Genomic DNA, 26,223 nt, shown 5'->3' on the forward strand with positions numbered 1-26,223 from the left:
CACGGAAAAAAATTAATCTCTAAATTAGAGATTAAATCTGAGATTTAGGCATAAACTATCACTGGAATCGGACGTAAGATGTAAGCAGATCACTAAAACTGAAATTTGGTATTATATCTAATCCGAATATTAGTATTGTGAAGAACACGTATTTCTTATGCCTAAAAATGATATTAGGAATCTCAAATTTTATTACATATGGAACATATGTTCTAAACTATCAACTTACTTGAATAAATTCAAATCTAATATATTATTTGAATAAACAATATTAAAAATTTTAATCGTATATTTATATAATTCTTATTTTTGTAATAACTCGATGTAATAAGAATTTATAATTTATCACAATTTAGAGTGAGAATTATTCACAAAATATTTATATTGTTTTCCCTGTATGAACTATACATTGACAAGTATAAAAAAGTAGTTGGATATTTTTAAAACACAATACGAATTTTATATTTTTATTTCATTTTTTTGTTTTAACGGCGTTGGAAAGTCTGTAAAATTTGTAGGTTACAATTATTACCCGACAAAATACGACACTGACTGATTTAAATGACGTGAAATAGGTAAATAAACATTTTGCAACCACTTTTTCTCTAAACACAGACACTTTTTACAAAATAGGCCAACATACAACGAGTAGGAATCTTCTTAATTACCTAAATTCAAAAGATGGTTTAAATTCATGCAGAAACGCGGTTGTAAAATGTAAAATTGGAAAGTGATGTAATGCTAAGAATATAACAGCTGGACCATTGTGCTCTCTGCATGCTTCTGATTAACTTAAAACACAATGTACCTAATTCATATAAAAAAAGTTGTGAAATTAACAAATCTCTAAATCAGAGATGTGAATTTATGGCGTTTTCTGGTATAAAGTTTGACAGAATCAAACACAACTTATCACAGTAATTGTGACTATAATGTTTAATTTAGATACACTTATATTTCATTGGACTTCAAATTAATATTATTTCAAGTTTAGAGATTAATTTTTTTCCGTGTAATGTAGGCGACATTGTATTTATGAGCAAAAATTCAGAAAGCACTGGTCAGTCGACCAAACTACAGTCTCGTAATAAAGGGCCATTAGTGATTACAGAAATCCTTCCGTCGGATACTTATCGTATTCAAGGTTTGACTTCTCATGGCAGCGGATCTAGAACGAAAACAACGGCTCATGTGAGTCAACTCCGAATTTGGAGAGGATATAACAATGATAGTGACGAAGACAGCAAGAACCAAACGGAAGACGATAGCGATGTACTTAGCGAAGTAGATAACCTTAACGACGTTGTAGAGATGAATGAGAATGATTCTTCGAACAATCAAAATGAGAATATTGTTAGACGTAGTAATAGAATACGTCAAAAACCACAACGCTTTGGTGACGTGAGTATGTAAAGTTTTGGAACAACGTTTATTTAGTTGTAAAAGTTATTTTACTCCAATTTTACTGTATTACGACTTTGATGTTTTTTTTTATTCTAACTCAATTTGATCACGTAATGTTTGTATTAAGTGACTATTGTCTTGATCTTATCAGAATTTTGTTTTATGTATAACTTTTAATAATCAGAACAATTAATTACTTGGGGACCAAGTAAACTGTAGGATGGCCGAGTGTTAGAGAGGTTATATATATATATCTAGGGTATTTATCATTGTCGGGTTTGTGGCTAGTGATTAGGTTGGCATTAGTGTCGTGTGTGGCGAGCGTTGCATCGATGCTGGCAACGGCAGTTGGCTTTGGTCAGTCGCCGAGTAATGGTTGTGACCAGGTTGGGTTTATCCCGTTTGATAGTTGGGCCAAGAGTGGCGATACATTCTTACCTCGAAGTGTGTAACGAAGTGTAATACGGTGTGTTCTTTAATATATTTCTTTTAATAATAAATAAACTTAAACGTTAATTGTGTAGTTGATTAAATTTTGGAGATCCCTCCCTGTAGAACATAGAGATACTCTAACATACAACACAATCTTACCTGTGTATACGCACATATAACTCACACACACATATATTTCTCTGGGCAGTTTTGTCGTCCTGTAAAACATTATATATTATATGTAGTATTTAATACTTGTTGCTGGTATAAAAAGATAAAATTTATTTAATAGTAAGTATATTAGTTAAAAATTATTGCATTTTTATTCGTGTTTGAATATATAAGCAACATGTGAAAATTGTTAGGTTATGTTATTGCAAACGTCACCGCTTTGTACGCGTTCCGTTCTTTGAAATCATCCAGAGAAATATATGTGTGTGTGAGTTATATGTGCGTACACGCAAGTAAGATTGTGTTGTATAAAGTCCGCCTGAAAATCAGTCGGAGTTCGAGCGATTCTTATAAGAAGAATCTAATACTTTTATAGCACGTTCTCTTTATATTTATAATAAAGATTTCGTGCAAAATTAGCAACTGCTTTTTGTTTTTATTGCATCGAACTCTCCATTACATTAAATACATGATTTCGTATATAAATTATTATAACCTCAAGCTAAAATTCTATTCAGCAGTGACTAATAAAATTTGTAAAGATTCTGCAAGCAATAATAGCAACAGATTTCTCTCCGTGTACCAATAACGATACGAGATTTTCAATTATCTCACTTCATATTGATCGTTTTCAAAAAATGTTAAAAAAGTGAATATCGTTCATTCTTTTGTTTTTTGCTTCCTCATAAGGAAGCTTTGCATTCGTGACGATTTTCAATTTTTCAAAAGAAGGTTATATGGACTCATTTTCATCTATAACATATGTATATTCAATTATGAACAAATGTCCAGATGTATGTGTGTGTATGTGTGTGTGTGTATGTCTCAAAAATTGTGTACAAATTATCTCAAACAAATTTTGATGGATTGTCTTGAAATTTTTCAGGTTTATTGCAGTCATTAATACCTAAAATCTGACACAAGGATTTTCAAAAATATCTAAAAAAAATTTTTTATACAATTTTTTTAAAATTCAAAAAAAATTTTTTTTTGTATTTTTGTAAATAATTTTTTTATTTGTTAATATTTTAATTAATTATTCTAAAAATTACATTCCTGACAAGAAAACGAATCGATTGATGTATACAAAGTATATTTTTTGTCAAAATTTATAAAATTAATAGAAATTTTTCTTTTTCACAAAAAATTCAAATTTTGTATTTTTTCATAATTTATTTAATATTAATATTTTTAAATGATTATTCTATCATAAAAAAGAAGCAATTTGCATATGAAATAGAGGTGTGCATTTAATCGAGTCGAACCGAACATTAATCGACTCGACAACAGAAAATTCGAATCATTTCGAATTGCAAAAGTTTGCAAACCGCAATATAATTACATTTAATTTATGAATATATCTTGCTGCATCAAAAAGAAATTTCCTTAAGAAGAATGTATGCTTTGATTGTTATGCTTTTGAAAAATCATAATTTGGTTTTCATGGAGATTTGTACCTAAAATGATGTAATGAATATATTATTAACTTTAGTAAATATTTTATATGTTTGATTAGATTCTATCCCGATTTTATGCGATAAATTTAATTTTATACATATGTTTAGATGGAGTTTGCTAAAATTTTGTAAGTGAATTACGTCACGAATTTATATTTTATATGTTGAGGAAGCTAAATGGTCATGAAATGAACAACTTGTTTATATATCGTATCGTACTGAAATATCGATCGACATCGAACGATAATCTCGGTTTTTATTAGAAAATAAAAGTTTATTCTACAATGACAGAAGAAAATTTAGACAATTTTATACGAAAACAAGCTGGAGTCTTTAAATTAATCCTATTTTAAATAAACAGTTTTTTCAGTCTCCTGTAAAATTTCTCTACTAAAAAATGTTTTTTTTCACAATTTCTTTTTAATTTAAGTTCATTTAAAGAATATAGGTCCCTTTTGTTTAAAAAGTAAATTATTTAAATTGCTATAAACAATATTAATTAACAAACAGTTAACTTTGATTCATCTCATCCACTAAAAAATGTTTTTTTTTCACATTCTCTTTTTAATTTAAGTTTATTACAAGAATATATGTCCTCTTTTTGTTTAAAAAATAACTTTTTTAAATAGTTATAAACATTATTATTTAACAAATAGATAACTTTTGTTCCTCTTCACCAAAAATTGTTTTACGATTACTTTTTTATTTAGGCTCATTTAAAATATATAAGAATGTAAGTATAAATACTTATTTTAAATAGGCTATGACTTTAAAATATGTCTTTGGTGGAGAGGAACAAAAGTTAACTATTTTTTAATTGGTAATGTTCATAACAATATATGTAAATAAGTTATTTTTTAAACAAGGAGAACATATATTCTTTAAATGAACAAAAATAAAAAAATAATCGTGAAAAAAACATTTTTTAATGGAGATGAATCGAAGTTAACTGTTTGTTAATTAATATTGTTTATAACAATTTAAATAAATTACTTTTCAAACAAAAAGGATATATATTCTTGAATTGAATTTAAAGAAATTAAAAAGAAAACGTGTATATAAAACCTTTTTTAGTAAATAAAAATCAAAGTTATCTATCTGTTAATTAATATTGTTTATAACAATTTAAATAAATTACTTTTTAAACAAAAAGGACATATATTCTTGAATTGAATTTAAATAAATTAAAAAGAAAACGTGTAAATAAAACCTTTTTTAGTAAAGAAAAATCAAAGTTATCTATTTGTTAAATAATATTGTTTATAACAATTTAAATAAGTTACTTTTTAAACAAAAAGGACATGTATTCTTGTAATGAACTTAAATTAAAAAGAAAATGTGGAAAAAACATTTTTTAGTGGAAAGGTATTAAAGTTATCTATTTGTTATTTAATATTGGTTATAACAATTTAAATAAATCATTTTATGTTTAATTAATTGTCTGGTGATCATATTAGATTATTTTGAACTAATTTAGATCATGTGCAGTAACGAAATAAAAAAATGAACGTCCTGTTTCAAAAAAATTGTGTTAATTTGTTAACTTTGATTAAAATAAAAATCAGAAATAATTATTATCTCAAAAATCGGTTTCGAGGAATGTCTTAAAATTTATTTCCTTTTAATTTCAAATAGAGAACACTGAAATCGGTTAAAAATTTTAGGTTATAGACATTTTTAAACAGTAAATTGTAAAAAAAATCAATTTTGCAGGAAGTAAATTTATAACTTTGTTAAAATTAATTTTGACTATTTAATTTTTATTTTGATATTAAATAATACAACTCTTTAGCTTCAAGTTACACTTATTGGTACTTTATTTATGTGACTCTTGAATTAAATTTTTTTTAAATAAATAAATGAAAGATACGCCACGAGTATACTCGGGTTAAACCGTAGGGAGGTTAACTAAATGTGAGTTTTAATTTGATTAAATTAAGTAGACATTAATTATTATAAATTTTTCATTCAAAATAAAATTGTATAAATTAACTAAAAAATGTAGTCAACTATTCTATTAAACATCAACAAACTTCTAATCAAGAAACTATTATGTATTTGAATGTATTTGATAAAGAATTTTGTTTTTATTGCTTTGAAAATAATGTTTAAATAAAAAATTCCGAGAATCTCGGTTCTTTCGCTCGAATGACGATAATATCGTTCAAAAAACAAAAGACTTATTCTCATATCGTTTTTTTTGACATAATATAAGAACAAATATCGATCATTTTTTGTATCGTGTCGATTGAATGCACCACTAGCTACCACAGCTAAAAATTAGCTATACATACACGGAAAATCTTTGTTCAAGAAAGATTACAAAATTTCTTCAGGAAATGAAGATATGGAAAAAATTCTATGACTGTTTATAAATGTTTTGTATAATAAATGAAACTTTTCTCCCATTAGCCTGGGATTTTTCCGGCACGTGAGATAATCTGAGCGGGAGGTTTGACGTCGAAGTATAATGATGTGCACCGTCGATTATTGTCCGGTACACACCATTAGAATTCGTCTGTCGATAAACCGGTTGTACTCGGAGAGGTTTTCTACAGTTTCCCTCTCCACTGGTGAGAAAACCCATTAGACGGGTGGTCCAGGCAAATGCGAGTACCTCAAAAGTCGTTCTGTAGAAACGCAAATCTAGTTGGTATATAAATGTGTGGGTTCTGACAGTTGGCCTTGCTTAAAGTCATTTAAAAAAAAGAAAGAAAGAAAAAAAAAATATTTTAGGAAAAGGTATAAATGAAATTTCAGAAATAATTTCGGAGAATGTTTGAAATAATTCTATATTTCTTTCAAAACTGGAAGAGAATCGTTTGATGCGGAGTAAGCACTACGCAAGTACATCTGTGTGAGTGATGATTAAGACCCTAGCCTAAACTGACATAACCGGCAAACGATAATGCTTGGTTAACGGATTATTTGAAAGTGTTAATAATGAATTGATTAAATTCATAGAATAATTCGTAAAAGTCATAATAATAGTTTTTTGAAAAATTAAATTTGAACATAAATATGTTTAGAATATTATTTTTTTATTGTTTCACTAGAGATCATGGAGCCGTTCCGAAATGAGGTAAACAGTGTTAATTAGTTTATACTGTCAAGTTATTAGACCTATAAAATTTATGTATTAAAGTTCATGGTTCTTTTTTTAAATTATTAAGTGTATATACTATTTAAGAAAATAAAATTGTTTGTCACAAATTGTTCCACTTGAATTCGTAATTTATAATAGTAAATTATTATATTGGTTAGCATTGATTTAAGGAGTGGTTTTGCATATATATTCTTTAAATATTGTAATAACAAATTTAAATGAATAAAACATTAAAATTTATATAAAAATATTAAAATGTATAAGTAAAATAATTACTTGCTTTTTAATTTCGTCAAAATATAGAATCTTTTCAGTCGAAAAAATTAACCTTTACTTAATTATTCCATATTACATTTATTTTAATTTAAATTAATTAAGAAAAGTTAATTTTAATAAAACCTTATTTCTTCTCACAAGTGGCTAAGAAAACGCAGGTTTAGTATATAAGAGAGATTCAAAGCAACTTGTGGTATGTTATATCCGTGCGTGCGAAAGCGAGCGTTATATGTATTCGTATAGTTCTTTGTAAGATAGTGTTAGTTTTAGGTGCGTTATTATAGTGTGTGTAATCTGTGACAGAATAATATACTTTGTGGGTGTCAGTGTGTGTGTGCGACCCCTCCTAAACCTGTGTGTCTGCGCAGGTCTGTTCCTTCAGCGTAACTCAGAGACATTTAATTTTTTTTTCACGCAAGCCCGTATTTTTACGAAACTGCTCTTGAATTTTTATTTTGTGCGAAATCAGAAATAGAACTCTTCTTTCAGATCTTAATATTAAAATTACTGAACAATTTATTAAGACCTTCAAAATTTTTCTTTATTTTATCAGAAAAAACCATTAGTAATAATTCAATAGACACTTTAACTATTTTTCTAAATTTTTTTCCATATCCTCATTTCCTGAAGAAATTTTGTAATCTTTCTTAAACAAAGATTTTCCGTGTATATAATAGCAAACTCATTTTTCTCCGTGCAGGAAAAGGAAGGGAATGAAATATTGGTGTAGAAGGGTAAAGAAGATAAAATATAATAAAGGAGTAAAATAATAAAAACCCCTACGTAAACTTCGACGCCTATAGGAGACGTTACAGATCTGAGTATTGCAAATCGTGTTTGTTGACAATACGCAGTTTTCTAACTGATAACGAAACAAATATATGCAGTTGTTTAATAGCTGTGAGCATAATAAAGAAAATTTGCATTAAATAAATAAAAAAATGATTTTTATTGTTTTTGAAGAGCGACATATTATGGGTGTGGATTCGTTCGGAAAAAAGGTGTTTTTTTCAGTGTTGTCATTACATTTTTTAATTTACCATCGTGTTTGATTAAAATCCTGCATCACATATTAATGTGTTGGTCTCTTTAAAAAATGACTGTTGGCCTTTAAGTAGAGTCTACAATGAGCACGATCAACGTGGACGTGGACCCGACGTGCTGACGTCATCCATTTGAAGGAGAGTCCAGAATAGAGTCGAAGTCGGTATGAACGCGCTGATACAACGCGCTCGTCCTATGTATTCCATATGGACGAGCGCGTTAATATCAGCGCGTTCATACCGACTTCGACTCTATTCTGGACTCTCCTTGAATAGCATAGGTGACGTCAGCACGTCGCGTCAGAGAAAACTTAGAGAAAGTCAGACGGGCTAGCAATGGGCTGGAGTATTGCCTTATACATTATCTAGCCCTCGTGCCTGCTATGGGCTAGCAATTGGTTAGATATTATTTCTCCCAATTTTTTAAATGAATTATGTGTACGATGTGTTCAGCGAACCGGAAAATCGGTAAATTTTTTTTTATCAACCATTAATTAAAAATATAATCTTTTTTCAAAATCGTTTTTTTATAAATTTTTTTCATATCAAAGTTTAAAATATATACTTTTAGAAAACAAAGTACGAAAAAATCATTTCTTTATCGAAAATTGTAGAAAGAAATCTTTCTTATGAAATTATATATATTTACAATAAAGATATATTTATTTTTTTATTTCTATCGGAAGACAAGGAATACGTATTTTCTTATATTTGTCTGAGTATCTAATTTTTGAGTTATAAGTATTTCGAAAATATTCCATTTTAAAAGTTTACTTATTTTCAATAACGTACACGATTTAAGCGGATTAGAGAAAGGTCTCAATGTAACAGAAAATATTATACACTCTAACACTTATAGAAGAAATGGATTGATCACGATTTTTAACTAAGTTTGCTTATTGTTTTTAATCGTTGCTAATTAAATTAAAATTTGTATGAGAAATTTTAATAGTTTTCAATCGTATTGAAATTTTAAAAGGGTCAGACCATTATATTTCAAATAAAGTTGTTGCGGCCTAATTTTTAAAAAAATTGATACTTTTAGAAATGAATCTGTATGATCTCTGAAGAACGAAATGAAAAGAATTATATTTAAATATTTATTACTTTTCTTAAAATATAAGTGTAAAGTGGAGAAGGTGCGGAAAAATGGCACTTTTTTAGCAATTAGAAAATATTTAAAAAAGTATTGAAAAATTCTTAAAAGTGCAAAAAGATTTATTGATTCATGTTTAAAATAAGTTGATTAATTATTCTTTAATAAAAAAACTAGTAAAAATATAAAAATAATAGATAAAATATGGTTTTAAAGTCGATCCGCCAAATAACCTAATTTTAACGTTTTTATCAATTAATTACGAGAAGGTGGAACTATATTGAATTAAATAAAAACTCACCGAATATAGAGTATTTTTGATGAACTTTCAGGATTTCTTATCACTTTTTTAATTTTTCCTTTAAATATATAAGAAATATTGAGTTGAAAGTACGCGATTTCTGAAATGTTGCGTACTTTACAACTTAATAACTCCGTTAAAGAAAAGTAAAAAAATTTGGCACTTTCACAACTTCTAAATCACAACGAAATCTATAAACTCAAAAATTTTCTTTTTGGTCCCGGGTCTAATTTAAAAAATATAAAGGTTTAAAAATTGCACACTTTTTCAGGTTAAACCTATTTATTTTTTATTCTATTATTCTATTTCTATTCTAATTTGAAAAATATAAAGGTTTAAAAAGTGTGCAATTTTTAAACCTTTATACTTTTTAAATTAGACCCGGGACCAAAAAGAAAATTTTTAAGTTTATAGATTTCGTTGTGATTTAGAAGTTGTGAAAGTGCCAAATTTTTTTACTTTTCTTTAACGGAGTTATTAAGTTGTGAAGTACGCAACATTTCAGAAATCGCGTACTTTCAACTCAATATTTCTTATATATTTAAAGGAAAAATTAAAAAAGTGATAAGAAATCCTGAAAGTTCATCAAAAATACTCTATATTCGGTGAGTTTTTATTTATTTCAATAGTTCCACCTTGTCGTAATTAATTGATAAAAGCGTCAAAATTAGGTTATTTGTCGGTTCGACTTTAAAAACATATTTTATCTATTATTTATATATCTTTACTAGTTTTTTTATTAAAGAATAATTAATCAACTAATTTTAATTATGAATCAATAAATCTTTTTGCACTTTTAAGAATTTTTCAATACTTTTTTAAATATTTTCTAATTGCTAAAAAAGTGCCATTTTTCCGCACATTTACTAAATTCATTTGAATATTATTTTTAAAAAAATTCTTCACAAGAATTCAATTATTCTTATAAAGTTCCATAAAATTACAAAAAACAATTCAATTATTTTCAGAAGTAATAAAATTCTTCGCAAAAATTCAATTAGGGGAGACTGGGGCGAAAGGTTAAATTTTGCATAAATGATTTTTTTTAGACAATATAATCCGCTTATAGATGCAAATATTTATATATCAATATTGTAGGGCAACTTGTCCTCTACAACTTTCAATAAAAAAGTTCCTGATATTTTCGCATACAATACATGTTTTGTCCTCTTTTGAAAATTTTGTTTTTTTAGGGTTCCGTACACCATAGGTGTACTGACGGAACCCTTATGAAATCACTCGTGTGTCCGTCCCAGCCATGCAAAATGGGCTATCCCCCCCTTAACTTTTACAAATCCCAACCTAGTGATCTGAAATTCGGTAGGGATCTTCAGTTTCAAGTGTAGATTACAGGAAAAATATAGCGAACCCGATTAACGGACATATTTGCGAACTAGGAGGGAAAGAAATTCAATTTTTTCGAAAAAATTGCAAAAAATGACCCTGTCTCAGTGTGGTATTGTGAAATAAATTTTTCTAAAAAAATTTGAAACCGTAAAAGTAGGATTAAAAAAATTCAAAAAATTATCATGAATATTAAAGTGTCAAAAAGGTCAATGTAAAATGTGTTCATTTAATAGATATACTGAAATTCAAAATACCTTTTTAATTACTTAATTATTTAATTTAAAAAAAAATTTTTTTGTTGAAAAAGTGTCAATCTGTTTTTTAAAATTTTTTTATCTGACTTTCACAGTTTCAAATTTTTTTGGAAAAATTTATATCACAATACCATTAAATAATTTAGATTCTACATTGAATAGAGATTGAAACAAAACCAAGAACGCTAAAAAAAGTTAATTAGTTTTCGAGAAATTAAAAAAATACGAAAAGCATGCAGAATCCAGTATTTTTTCTGTATCTGACAGAATAGTCAACGAAAATTCTTTGATCAGGTGTCAGTCTTTTCATAATTTCATTAGCTTTCAGGAAAAAAATACGAATAATTTTTGTCATTCTCATTTTCTACGTTTTAAGCATTTTTCCACTCATGAAAAAAGGGGCGTCCTGATACTCACGGACGGTAGTGTATGATGAAATGAAAATTTTTTGATAAAAAAATTTGTGTACCCGGTTGTGGACACCCTAGAAGAATCCGCTAAAAATGAAAAATTATTAAAGGAAACCAACACAAATGAATAAGAAATGAAAGTTTCTTTATTTTAAGAGACTTCGCCGACGTAAAGAATAAAAATGATGACACGTTTTCACACTATACTCAACGCTAACAGAAGCATAATACTTTCATGTGAAGTACACTGAGAAAAAAATGCCGCCGTTTTAGCGATAAAGTGATGCTATTATAGCAGGAATTGTACTGCCATTAGAAAACCGCTATTTCAGCATGAGTACACTGCAGTTTTAGCATTGTAAAACTGTGGAAGTAGCTGGAAAGTCATGCTAAAACTGCAGTGTACCACACAGTCGTTTTAGCATGCCATGGCGTTTCTCACTGCAAATAACACTGCCAAATTTGCATGAATAAACGGGGCCACTTTGACAGTTTTTTTTCTCAGTGTAGCGCTTCTAATGGACTGAACGACTATATTCATTGCATTTATAATAGAGTTTGCGGCTGTCAATTTCCTTGGCAGAAAGTTTAGATAGATGAGATAGTAGTCCACATCGTAGTCAGATGGTAGAGGCTCCTTAACATAAAGGTGCACATAACCCCCAGATAGCAAAATGCCTGGCTTATGGCCAGCCCAGAGCTAGCTTGTGGGCCGATTGATAGGACCGAGCGGCATGGCAGGCTGAAACGCAGGCACTTGTGCGCGCCATTGTTAGCCATATGGCTAGCCCCTGTTGACAGGCTCCTGCGTGTCTGCAGGCTGCACGCCCTACATTTCTGATTTTTTTAATTTATAAAAATAATTTATTTGAATGAAAATAGATGAAATAATAAACAATATTTATGAACTTAAAAAAATTTTATTTTTTTTCAAACAAAATATTTTTCATGTACAATTGCATCAATTTACACGTATCAAAAAAAATACCACAATTTGAATTTTAATGACTAATTTTTGTTATATTCAGGGTGTCTACTATTTTTGTTCAACAAAATTCTCGGTTATTTTCCAGATTTGTCCTAATTTTTCCCGGTTTTTTGGCATCAAATTTAAATGCATTTTAATTCGAACCTAAATAAATCTACAAATGGCTTCCTAAATTTTAATTATAGTTTTTATAAATAATTAAATTCTTTTTACAAGTTTCTTTAAATTTTTTAAAAATAATATTTTTTAAAGTAATTTTAATTAAAAATTTGGAAAATAATTGAACTAAACAAAGAATTTTTTCAATTTTTTAAAATAATCTTGTCTGCTCATAACTATAATTGAAAATTTGATTAATTCCATTTTATTAAAATGTATTGATAATAATTGAATTTCTGCAAAGAATTTTACTATTTATAAAAAGTAATTGAAATTTTTAGGAGAATTTAAAAAAAATTTTAAACATAGTGGAGACTGGGGTGAAAGGTTAAACTGTTAAAACAGTTAAAATTAATTATCTACGCGGAAAGAAATCTGCTACTATCCGCGAGAAAATGATAGGCCCCTGAAAAATGTTCGAGTTTGACTTGAAATATCTCTGTTAAAAAAATTATTTGAAAAAAATGAGAAATATTTCTGGAAAGCGTGGAATCTCATATGTTTGTATACGAAAGGCCAATATTGGAAAAAAAAATTTTGCACCGTACAGGTGCAAAATTACACAGCAGTGTACCCATTTTTTGCCATTTTCAAAAATGGTCGACTTTGGTACAAGATTTTACATGGAATCGATTATTCGAAAAATCCGAAAAAAGGACTATTTATTAATTGAATCTGTCCAAACGAATTTGCTTTATAATTATTAAAAATTCTTAATTATTTTTATATTTATTAACAATAATAGGAGATAATGTTATCTCTGGTTCTATTACTCTAATTGAAATAAATCAAATTGGATGTTGTAAATAATTAATCTTTTTACTATATTAGCTCATTAAGAAAAACGAAATTCTTCTATTAATTAAATTTTTCAACATTTATTTGGACAGTTTTTTTTCTTGAGAACAAGTGTAAAACGGTTGCGAAAACCCAATTTTTTGGACAAAATCTTAACCCTGTCATAAATAAAAATCTGGCATGCACTGTATAGCCTATGTGAAAAAAATTCTAAGCTTTATTCTGAGTCCACATTTTGGAGAAGTTCGTAGTATTATTTATGACAGGGTTAAGATTTTGTCGAAAAAATTGGGTTTTTGCAACCGTTTTACACTTGTTCTCAAGAAAAAAAAACTGTCCAAATAAATGTTGTAAAATGTAGTTAATAGAAGAATTTCGTTTTTTTAATGATCTAAGATAATAAAAAGATTAATTATTTACAACATCCAATTTGATTTATTTCAATTAGACTATTAGAACCAGAGATAACATTGCCTCCTATTATTGTTAATAAATACAATAATAATTAAGATTTATTAATAATTATAAAGCAAATTCGTTTAGACAGATTCATTTAATAAATAGTTCTTTTTTAGAATTTTTTGAATAATCGCTTCCATCTAAAATCTTGTACAAAAGTCGACCATTTTTGAAAATGTCGAAAAATGGGGTACACTGTGATGTAATTTTGCACCTGTACGGTGCAAAATTTTTTTTTCAATATTGGCCTTTCGTATACAAACATATGAGATTCCACGCTTTTCAAAAATATTTCTCATTTTTTTCAAATAATTTTTTTAACAGAGATATTTCAAGTCAAACTCGAACATTTTTCAGGGGCCTATCATTTTCTCGCGGATAGTAGTATTATACCATTGGACGGCCAATAGACTTATGCCATCTGACGCCACCACTACTTTTCAGGCCGAGTAGATGGAATTAGTCCATCTCTGCATAGAATAATACTATGCAGCGATGGACTAATAGCATCTACTCGGCCTGAAAATTAGTGGTGGGGGTCCGATGGAATAAGTCTATTGGCCGCCCAGTGATATAATACTAGCAGATTTCTTTCCGTGTATCAAACGGAAATAGTTAGAGCATTGAAATTTTAATTATGGAAGGGTGTTATCACCCTAAATAAATATTCGGAGTTATGTGACATTCTGTTTATTTTTGTGGTGTCCATATTTAAATTTTTTTTCACCCTACTTTTTAAAATTTTTTCGTAAAAGAAAATATCAACTTTTAAGTATATTTTTTGAATTTATTCTCACCGCGATTTTTTTAGGTCCTTATTTGGGTCCCCTGAAGAGATACCTACTTAAAGATATTTGCTAAATATCTTTAGTCAGATTTGTTATATTTGTTGTTAAAGCCAAAAACGCACCCTGGGGCGAAAAGTTAAATGTATTTTTACATGTTAAATTTTTTTTTATTTTTCGTTTTTTTGGGTTTATTTGTTTAAAAATTATTTATTTAACATGTATTTATTTATTTAACTCTGTCAAAAAAGAAAACCGTTCACCTGAAATAAACCAAAAAAAATTTTTGTTTTGAAATTTCAATTTATTAACTTTATAACTATTCTAAAGCTTTTGTTAAATAAACAAAGATCTTTTATTAACTAAGTTACTTGTTTACGTATACTTTAACTTATCTACTACTTAACACCTATCAGAAAATAGTTTTAGTAGGCTAAAAATAGAATTTAACATTTTGCCCCAGCCATTTAACTTTTCGCCCCAGCATGGGGCGAAAAGTAAAAAAATCGGACAAGTGCGAGTTGCACTCGCATTAAGATCAAGGGTTCCGTACACCAAAATAAAACTCATTTTTTATAAAAAAATTATTTCAAAAATTCTTACAAAATTTGAAAAAAATAATTAAAAAAATAGTAATATATTTTTTTAAATTTCGAATAAATAATTTTATTATTTTATTTTATCAATAAATCTTTATATTTTTTCTTTTATAGTACTTATCTTCGCCAATCACATTCTCTTTATTTTTTCTATAATTTGCACTTGAAAAAGAATATACAAACTGAATTTTAACTCACCAGGTTTAAATTTATAAAAGTTAAAGTAGGGACAGTGTAATTTTTTGGAAAAATTCAAATTCTTGCCCTTCAATTTCGCAAATATCGCCGCCAATCAGGTTCGCTATATTTTTCCTGTAATTTGCACTTAAAACTGAAGATCCCAGCCGAATTTCAGCTTATCAAGTTAAGATTTGTAAAAGTTAAAGGGGGGGACAGGGACTGAGAGACCTTTGGGACTGTAGCGGAACAACGTATGTGACAGCAGCTCCACTATGGTTTTGGTGCGCAGTGGTAAAATTTTGGGCGCGTTACAGTCCCAAATGTTGGTGAGCAGCTCACCGAAGTAGTGGGGATGCCGCCTTTGGTTTGCAGCTGAACAACTTTGGGACTGTCACGCGCCCAAGATTTTACCGCAGCAACCCAAAATTATAGACCTGTAGCGTTCCTCCAAAATGGTCAGTAGCAGCCTATCGAAAGTCTGCTGCTGACCCAAAGGTCTCTCAGTGCAGTTAATAATTTAGATTCTACATTAAATAGAGATTTAAACAAGACCAAGAGCGCTAATAAAAGTTAATTAGTTTTCGAGAAATTAAAAAATTACAAAAAGCATGCAAAATCCAGTATTTTTTCAGTATCTGACAGAATAGTCAACGAAAATTCTTCGATCAGGTGTCAGTCTTTTCATAATTTCATTAGCTTTCAGGAAAAAAATACGAAAAATTTTTGTCATTCTTATTTTCTAAGTTTTAAGCATTTTTCCACTCATGAAAAAAGGGGCGTCCTGATACTTATGGACGGTAGTGTATATAAGGTTTTTGGGGTCGCTGAATTAGAATTTGAGGTCGGTTTTTTAAAATTTTAAATTGCGGATCCAATATGGCGGATAATTTTTAAACTGACGCGTTCCCAATCAATATTATTTCCGTACACCAAAATAAAACTCATTTTTTATAAAAAAAAATATATATAAGAAATATAATTGATTAATATTAACATATATAAACCTATTGAGCTGAAATTCGGTACACATATGTATTTTTATTACATATAGATTAAGATTCCTAAAAGTTCAAAAGGGGGAGAGAAAAGTCATTTTTTGCAATTTTTTCGTAAAAATTAAATTTCTTTCCCTTCTAGTTCGCAAATATGTCCGTCAATCGAGTTCAAATTTTAGCTCATAATGTTGACATTTGTAAAAGTTAAGGGGGGGGACAGGGTCATTTTTTGCAATTTTTTCAAAAAAATTCAATTTCTTTCCCTTCTAGTTCCCAAATATCTCCACCAATCAGGTTCGCTATATTTTTCCTGTAATCTACACTTAAAACTGAAGATCCCTACCGAATTTTAGCTCATAAGGTTGAGATTTGTAAAAGTTAAGGGGGGGGCAGGGTCATTTTTTGCAATTTTTTCAAAAAAATTCAATTTCTTTCCCTTCTAGTTCCCAAATATCTCCACCAATCAGGTTCGCTATAATTTTCCTGTAATCTGCACTTAAAACTGATGATCCCTACCGAATTTCAGCTCATCAAGTTAAGATTTCTAAAAGTTAAAGGGGGGGGACAGGGTAATTTTTTCAATTTTTTCGAAAAAATTGAATTTCTTTCCCTCCTAGTTCGCAAATATGTCCTTCAATTGGGTTCGCTATATTTTTCCTGTAATCTGCACTTAAAACTGAAAATCCTTACCGAATTTCAGCTCACCAGGTTGAGATTTGTAAAAATTAAGGAGGGGGGACAGGGTCATTTTTTGTACTTTTTTCTGAAAAATTCAATTTCTTTCCCTCCTAGTTCGCAAATATGTCCGTCAATTGGGTTCGCTATATTTTTCCTGTAATCTGCACTTAAAACTGAAGATCCCTCCCGAATGTCAGCTCACTAGGTTGAGATTTGTAAAAGTTAAGGGGGGGACAGCTTATTTTGCGTAGCTGGGTCGGACACACGAGTGATTTCATAAGGGTTCCGTCAGTACACCTATGGTGTACGGAACCCTAAAAACAAAAGAGAGATAAACACCGAAAAAAATTTATTTGTGATGTGAACAGACAAAAGAAAAGGAAGTGGAAAGAAATATATAGAAAAAGAAGAGTAGAGAATATGAAAAAGGGAGAAAGAAATAATCAGAGAGTAAGAAAAAAAAGTTGATATATCAACTTTTTTTTCTTACTCTCTCTACTCTCTCTGTAGAGAGGATAAAATTGAGCAAAAGGGACAAAAGAAAAATCCCAATATGATTCAAATTATAAAAATAATTGCCTTCTGCAACTGTTGTTCGAGCTGGTCCATTTTTGCTTTTCGTTTCTTTAGTTCCTGATCGAGATTTTGAAGAGATCTTTCTTTTTCTTCTATCGTCCTTGCCTTCTGATCGACCATTCTTGCTTTCTCTTCCATGTGCTTTTTCTGTTCTTCCACTTGTCGCTTCTGTTCCTCCAATTGTTTGTGTTGTTGACTAGTATCACCACCAGCTTTCGCGGGTGAAGCTTGAAGTTTCTTGTTTGCTTCGTGAAGATCCACCTGTATCAGAAAATAATCAATGAAAACGAAATTTTATACTATTTTGTTAAATATCGAAAAAATAATAAAAATTCAGTTCTCTTTTGAATTCACAAAAACTTTAATTGTCTTCATTGATTTTATTCCAAAAGACAAATGAATTCTAGTTGATATAAAAGATAGTAAAAGAACATGCAGATGTCAAAAAAATGATAAACGACAGTTAATAAAATTATACACTCAAAATTTGATCATTAATATGGTTTTAAATTAAAAACGAAATTTTGTTTTAATTTAAAAATTAAATTTTTCTTTCCATTTACAAATAAAAATTTTATTTTCATTTAAAAATTAAATTTTTACTTCCATTTGAAAATAAATGTTTTATTTATAAATTTGTTATTTTGAATTGAAAATTGAAAACTTTAATCTTTATTTAAAAATTAAATTTTTATGCTCAACAAAAATTCAATACAAATAAAATTGTTAACTGTATTCATAAAAAAATTGATTAAAATTAAAATTTAGAAGCAGCTTCGAATTTTAAATCTCAAAGATATACACAACAGCCATAACAAAAAATTTCATTGTTCAGCTTATTTATCATTTTCTAAAAAAATATCCTTAGATACATAAGAAGGTTTATCTTTTTATTGTTTTGGCTAATGCAATTTGCAAAGTAATAGTAAAAAATGCATTGCATGTACATAAAACATAATAATTCTGCTGGGTCATTTCGCAGAAGAGTTAAGGTTCATGTCTCAGATTTTTTTTATATTTTGCTTATTAATAGTATTCTGGGTCCTAAACAACTATACCAAATTTTAATTAAATATTTTTATTATTTTTCAAGATATTTGCAGTGCAAATTTCTTGACATGTTTTTTTCATTTTATTATAACTCACTTATTTTTAAAAATTTATTAAATTTGTTAAGAACCTTTTTTACGTAAAAACCATTGAAGTTTAGTAAAAAAAATTGAAAATTAATATCAATTAATTAATATCAATTTTTTTAATTATTTATTTATAAAATTATATTTATTTTTAATGTTTAAGCATGAGCCCTATCAAATTTTGTTTAAAAAAAAATCTTATTTCAAAGTTTAAGATCTCATTAAAAAACCGTGAAATTTTTAGAATGGCATCTGTCTTTGTTTTTTAGTAATAAATTGTCAAAGTTTTAATTGCACTATCGCGCGCCGGCTCACAGTTGGATTTTTTTACAATTTACTGTTCAAAAATGACTACAGCCTACAATTTTTAACCGATTTGAGTGTTTTTTCTTTTAAATTTAAGGGGACATCCTGGGAGGCCGATTTTTTAAATATTAATTGTTTATAATTTTTTATTTTAAAAAAATTAATACAATTTTTTTAAAAAGGACGTTTATTTTCTTATTCCGTTACTGCACATGATTTAAATAAGTTCAAAATAATCCAATATATCCACCAGACAATTAATAAAACAAAATAATTTATTTAAATTGTTATGAACAATATTAATTAACAAAATGTTAACCTAGATTCCTGTTCACTAAAAAATGTTTTTTTTAACATTTACTTTTATATTTAGGATCATTTAATGAATATATGTCCTCCTCGTTCAAAACATAACTTATTTAAATTGTTATAAACAATATAATTAAACAAATAGATAACTTTGATTCCTCTTCACTAAAAAAGGTTTTTTTCCACATTTTCTTTTTGATTTAATTTTATTTCAAGAATACATGTCCTACTTGTTTAAAAAATAACTTATTTAAACAAGGAGAGGACATATATTCTTTAAATGAACCTAAATATAAAAGTAAATGTGAAAAAAAACATTTTTTATTGAAGAGGAATCAAAGTTAACTATTTGTTAATTAATATTGTTCATAACAATTTAAATAAATTATTTTGTTTTATTAATTGTCTGGTGGATATATTGGATTATTTTGAACTTATTTAAATCATGTGCAGTAACGGAATAAGAAAATAAACGTCCTTTTTAAAAAAATTGTATTAATTTTTTTAAAATAAAAAATTATAAACAATTAATATTTAAAAAATCGGCCTCCCAGGATGTCCCCTTAAATTTAAAACAAAAAACACTCAAATCGGTTAAAAATTGTAGGCTGTAGTCATTTTTGAACAGTAAATTGTAAAAAAATCCAACTGTGAGCCGGCGCGCGATAGTGCAATTAAAACTTTGACAATTTATTACTAAAAAACAAAGACAGATGCCATTCTAAAAATTTCACGGTTTTTTAATGAGATCTTAAACTTTGAAATAAGATTTTTTTTAAAACAAAATCTGATAGGGCTCATGCTTAAACATTAAAAATAAATATAATTTTATAAATAAATAATTAAAAAAATTGATATTTTTTAATTTTCAATTTTTTTTACTAAACTTCAATGGTTTTCACGTAAAAAAGGTTCTTAACAAATTTAATAAATTTTTAAAAATAAGTGAGTTATAATAAAATGAAAAAAACATGTCAAGAAATTTGCAATGCAAATATCTTGAAAAATAATAAAAATATTTAATTAAAATTTGGTATAGTTGTTTAGGACCCAAAATACTATTAATAAGCAAAATATAAAAAAAATCTGAGACATGAACCTTAACTCTCCTGCGAAATGACCCTGCTAATTTGATTTAACGTATTTGGGTGATTCTTCCGAAAGTGACACTTTGTGATATTTTTGATTTCTCGACTAATTTTATAAAATCTACTCGCTAATAATTGTTAACCATTTTCATAATAAAAATTTAGCACTTACTTATCATTAAAAAGAAAAAATTAAACAATTTTATTCTACTGAATTTATGCAATAGCTAAAATAATTTCATCTCCGAAGCCTTTTTAGCATGTCTCCAATAGGTTTTCTATAAGAAAACTAAACTTTTATGCTTTTTTTCAAACTCTTAGAATTTTTTAAAAAATAGTGTCGTCAGAAAGTACAATGTTTTTTCTATCATTATGTGCTTTTAAAAAATTTTTAGACCTCCGTTTTATATATGATAAAAATGTTAAAACTATTTGTCTTCAGTTTTAGGTTAAAATTACCTCACGATGATTAATGATATTTTTATACATTAAAACTATTCTAAACAAAAATTTAATGCACACTAAAATAAAGTTGAGTGTCTAAAGTTTAATTTGTCCATATATTATTTGTGAAAAGGAAGGAAATTATTGCTTTTATAAATAATCAAATTTTACTTATTGGCCCAAGTAAAAATTTAATTTCATCTCCGAAGCTTTGCTTTTTATTAAATAATTGAGTATACGAGTAACTTTGACGAAATATTTTTGATGATAATATAAAATTACGGTGTGAAATTTGTAAATTTTACTAAAAAATATATTTTAATTGTTCTCTAATGTGAATAAATGTGAAAAAAATCAGTCAGAGAAGCAGGCGCAATGCGCCTACATCATAGGGTTTCGTGGCCTAAAATGACAAAAAAATAAATAAATAATAATTTATTTAGAAATTTTTTTGTACTTAAGATTGAAAATTTTTTTTTATTATCATAGTAACGGTTGCCATGGCAACGGTTGTAATGGCAACCATTACTGTATCAACGGTTGCAACGGCAACGTTTGTTATGTCAACCATTAACATAGCAACGGTTACCATGGCAATGGTTGTTATGTTGTCTTAAGACTTAAGACTTATAAGACTTAAGACTTAAGACATAGGACATAAGACTTAAGACTTAGGACTTAGGACTTAAGACCTTCTTATACCGAAGTTAAGTCTTTAGTCTTAGGACTTAAGACCTTCTTATACTGAAGTTACGTCTTAAGGGGTTACGCCACCCTGAACGCATAAAAATCGGATGGTTTTTTAGGAATTTTTTTGATAAAACTGTTTCAGGTAGGACTTCTTTACATTTATTGATGCTTTAGTACATATATTGAGCTTTATAAATATTTAAAAAAAAATTGTTTTTAATTAAAAATGGCGGAGATATAACTATTGGCGTGGATCAATTTTTCCGGAGCACTCCTTGATGGTGTACATGATTGGCAGTTCAATTTTTGTCAGAAACAAGTAAAACAATATTTTTCTTAAAAAGTGATAAATTTTGAACAGAGTGACGAAGCCATTTTAAAAAAAAAAATTTTTTACGCAAATGGAAGCACTTCAAAAATTGACATTTTTTTTTGGCTAAAATTACCGTATAAAAAATTGGATAAAAAATTTTCAAATTATTCAATCAAAAAAATCCCACGTCACTCTGTGGAAAATCTATTTAGGAAGATGTATATTAATTTTCAAGTCAATCGATTGAATAGTTTTTGAGTTATCGTGTACACCGTCTCGAAAATTGTGGTTTCGAGAAAAACGCAAAAGAAGAAAAAAATGAACTTTAGTGTATTATAACTTGAAAATTTTTCAATTTACTATTTAATCAGCAATTCCTGGGCCATAATTTTTTTTATTTAAGAATGGAAGGGATACAATGAAAAGGACCCTTCCTAAATCATGAAAGGGCCCCCTAGACCATTCGAAAATAGAAAGTCGCTGCTTCCAGCAGCTCTCGGCGCGTCCCCACCGCGCTGACTTCTAATGACCATAACTTTTGTAATTAGTGAGACATTGTCTTCGGCGACATCTCAAAATATTCGTTAGAATATAAACTTTGAAATTAAGCAAAAAAAAAACATAAATTTTTTTGAAAATTTCAGGGTGGCGTAACCCCTTAAGTCATAGGAGTTAAGACCTTCTTATACCAAAGTCTCGCTATAAGACTTAAGACTTAAACCTTATTACATAAGACTTAAGACGTAAAAACTACGGACGGACACCGAAGTCTCGCTATAAGGGTTTTGGCCCTTGGCCATGAAACCCTAAAAATTTATTTTTCATTTTCGAAGCTTTCATCTCCGAAGCTTTTTCCTTGAAATGTGCGAGTTTTTCTTTTGTTTTTAGTATTTACCTGCATTGATTTGAAAATATTAACCTAAATAACCATCAACTATAGATTTTTTTTTTAATTAAACTGAATATATTTAGTATTAAAATATGAAAATTATTATTTTTTTAACAGTGTAATTTTATTATGAATTATATTAGTGTGTATATTTAATAAAAAAAATTAGGAAACAAATAAAATTGATTAATTGGAGCAACAAAGTCAATCTTCTTTAAAGAGAAAAACTTTAATATTTTCAACAATTAATTTTGCGCAACTTGAATTCTTACTCTTGAGTATGAAATTAAGTAAGTTCAATAAAAAAAACCATATAATTTAAAAAAAAATAAGTTGAAAAATCGAATTTCAAAGAGTGACTTTGACAAAACTAATTCCCAATTTCTTTTTAAAAAAATTATTTTAAAATATTTCTTACCAGTGAAATTGTTATACTAAAACAAAGATATAATGAAATTCTTTTTGATACAAAAAAATTACATTCAAATTTAACTACCAAAGGGAAAATAAATCTTTTGAAACTTAAACATTTTATGAGTTGCAATTTCATATTTTAATAGAAATATAGTAAAAATTAGAATGTATCTCTACACGGAGAAAATTTATTCCTGAAATTTTACTGAATTTAGTTCGGTAAAACTGGGATGAAGTGTCAAAACAGTAATTTTTCAAGAACTAGACTGTAAAAGAAATTGGATTGAAAAATAATGTAAAAATCATAAAGCTCACGATACATGTATTAGCTCTTCACTTACAGTTCGGTAAAACGTAAGCCAAGTGCTCGCTACATTCATATTTATTGAATAGTTCGGTAAAACGTAAGATAAAGTCTTCGGTAAAACTGACGAGTTGCAATTTACTGAAAGTTCGGTAAAACTTGAAGAACAAAAATAAAAAATAATGTTACTTCAGTAGATCTATATTAATACTGCCGTAACTCTCAATTTACCTACTTTAATTACTACCTAAACCCCCTACAATTGTTTACGAACAAATACTAATTGATACACCTGCCTACAGTACATTCTAAACGCATACACTAATACACACATCGCACGCTTTACATTAATGCTTTAGAAAGTTTCAACTGTCCTTATATATTAATCTCAATTTTATTTCACCGCTTGTGAGAAAGATTCAAATTAATAAACTATCGTTGTACAAAATTATTTATATTAATGAATCATTTCTAACTATATTCAAGGTCAATTTATGAAATATTTTTAAATTATGTTTTTATTATTATAAAGAAAAATGTTTAAATTTGTATTTAATGGAATAAAACAATAATTTATGAAAATCCTTATTATTCTCAAATTTTTGTGTTTAAAATTAAAAATATACATATTAAAAGTGCAAGTTGGAAATTATTAAATTAATTAATAGAAAATTAATCTTTCTGAAATATTAAATAATAATTGTGAGGTATTAAAAAGCGAAAAGGAAATAAGCAAGTAAGCAAATAAGGAATAAAGTAAGCAAGAAGGAAATAAGCAAGTAAGAAAGTAAGCAAATAAGAAAGTAAGTAATTAAGAAGGAAATAAGCAAGCAAGCAAAGTAAGCAAGGAGGAAATAAGCAAGTAAGCAAAGTAAGCAAGAAGGAAATAAGAAAGTAAGCAAGTAAGCATATAAGGAAGTAAGTAAGCAGAAAGGAAACAAGCAAGTAAGCAAAGTAAGCAAAAAGGAAATTAGGAAGTAAGTAAATAAGGCAGGAAGTAAGCAGGAATGAAATAAGCAAGTAAGCAAATAAGTAGGTAAGCAAGTAAGTATGCAAATAAGAAAGTAAACTAGTAAGCAAGCAAGTTATTTCCTTTTTGCTTACTTGCTTACCTACTTATTTACTTACTTACATACTTACTTACTATTATTCATGTTTAATTAAAATGAATAAATTATATGTTAAAAAAATAAGTATGTTATTGCTATTTTATATTTTCTTTTTATATGATTTGAAAGCATTTATTACATATTTGGCAATTAATAAGTGTTTAAAATAATTAATTAATTGAATTTTAATTTAAATAATAATAAAATGATTATTAATTAAGTCTAAGTAAGTTGGAAAAATCAACTATTAGTGTGAAAGTCTTTCATTTGACTGCGGGACACTTGAAATAAAGTATTTTAATCCAGAAAACTAAAACTTTAGGCAAGTCAAGGAAGTTTTACCGAACTATTCCTGAAACGTTAGTGCCCATCAAGGAGGTATTTATTTAATTTACATTAAACGTTCAGTTTCAATTTTTTTTCAACTTTTACAGTACTAGTTCTTAAGGAATAAAGATATCACATTAGATTTTAAATATTGTTACCGAAAAAATAATATAAAAATTATTAAAAATTACGATTATGCTACTATATCCCAACTTTATTGAAAAATTTGGTAAAATATAAGGAACAAATTTTCTCCGTGTAAATGTTGCTTTTTTTGTTTATTTTTGTAAAAGCGCAAAATTTTGAGTTTTATGAAAATCACCCACATATAGTAATATAAATATAATAGAATCTAAGGCACGACGCAGGTGCACTGAAGCAGTGCCTACTTTTGTGGGGGTCATGATGCAGTAAATCGATAATACAAAATAATGTTTAACGCGTGACATTCTGACACTGACAATTTAAAGTCTTGCAAGAAACAGTGATCACAATATAAATTTTGATACAGCAAAAAAATATCGAATTTTTATACGTGAAAATTATCGGCAGACACTCTATTTATAATTCTCAGATGGTTTACAAGAATCTTCGATGAATATCAAAACTTCCGATAAAAGCTCTTTAATTTACGACAAAAACGTTTCTTACTTTTTAAACGTTCATTTTTGTCTTTTAAATCTATTCTGTGGGGAAGAAATTTTTTTTATAAAAAATAGTTTTTATGTAAAATAATTTTTATCTTAAATGACGTTGTTTCTATTTGTGAATTTTTAAATAAAATATAATTAAATTAATAAAAAAAATAGGAAATAAAGTAACTAACTTAAAAAAGAAAATTTATAGAATTATATTATTATTTACACAATCATTGTTACTATTGAATATATTTAATTATTTGATGTAAGATGTTAAAGACAAAAGTCTCTATTCTCATTTAATAAGTCCATATTATTTAATTATATTTGAAATTAAGATTTTGTGTGTGTGTGTGAACATTTTTATTAAAAATTAAAAGCTTTTAATAATGGAATAAATTAATTATATTAATAAAAAGGTAACTTTCTATTCATGGGAATAATTATTCTATAAAGTCAAAAATAATTGTTTCTACATTTAAACAAAAAACTTTCTATGTTTCAGTAGGAAAAAATAACATTTTAGACATAAGTAAATTACTTTTAATATGCACAAAAACCCAGTGAGAAATCGCCAAGAGACAATAAATAACTGGTCCAGTAATGGTTGCCGTGTTGGCGCAATTGTCACGCATCGCATTACCGACGGCCTTATTTTATTTTAGAATTTTTTGCAGAGTGCTATTTCCTAATAGCTGCTGCATTTTAAAAGCAATTATAATTTATTATTTACATAAATTAT

The 26,223-nt window shown here is 27.6% G+C and overlaps 1 protein-coding gene across 1 annotated transcript in view; it reads right to left on the minus strand.

Annotated features, from left to right (window-relative positions):
* The window catches only part of LOC122508919 (trichohyalin-like), a 122,407-nt gene that overhangs the window by 49,353 nt on the left and 46,831 nt on the right, over positions 1 to 26,223 (minus strand). Inside the window, exon 5 of the mRNA XM_043622585.1 lies at positions 17,518 to 17,775. Within this exon, the coding sequence (XP_043478520.1) occupies positions 17,518 to 17,775 (258 nt within the window). The remainder of the gene's footprint in view (positions 1 to 17,517; positions 17,776 to 26,223) is intronic.

This window comes from Leptopilina heterotoma, unplaced genomic scaffold, assembly GCF_015476425.1.
Source record: "Leptopilina heterotoma isolate Lh14 unplaced genomic scaffold, ASM1547642v1 Lhet_581, whole genome shotgun sequence".
Lineage (NCBI taxonomy): Eukaryota > Metazoa > Arthropoda > Insecta > Hymenoptera > Figitidae > Leptopilina > Leptopilina heterotoma.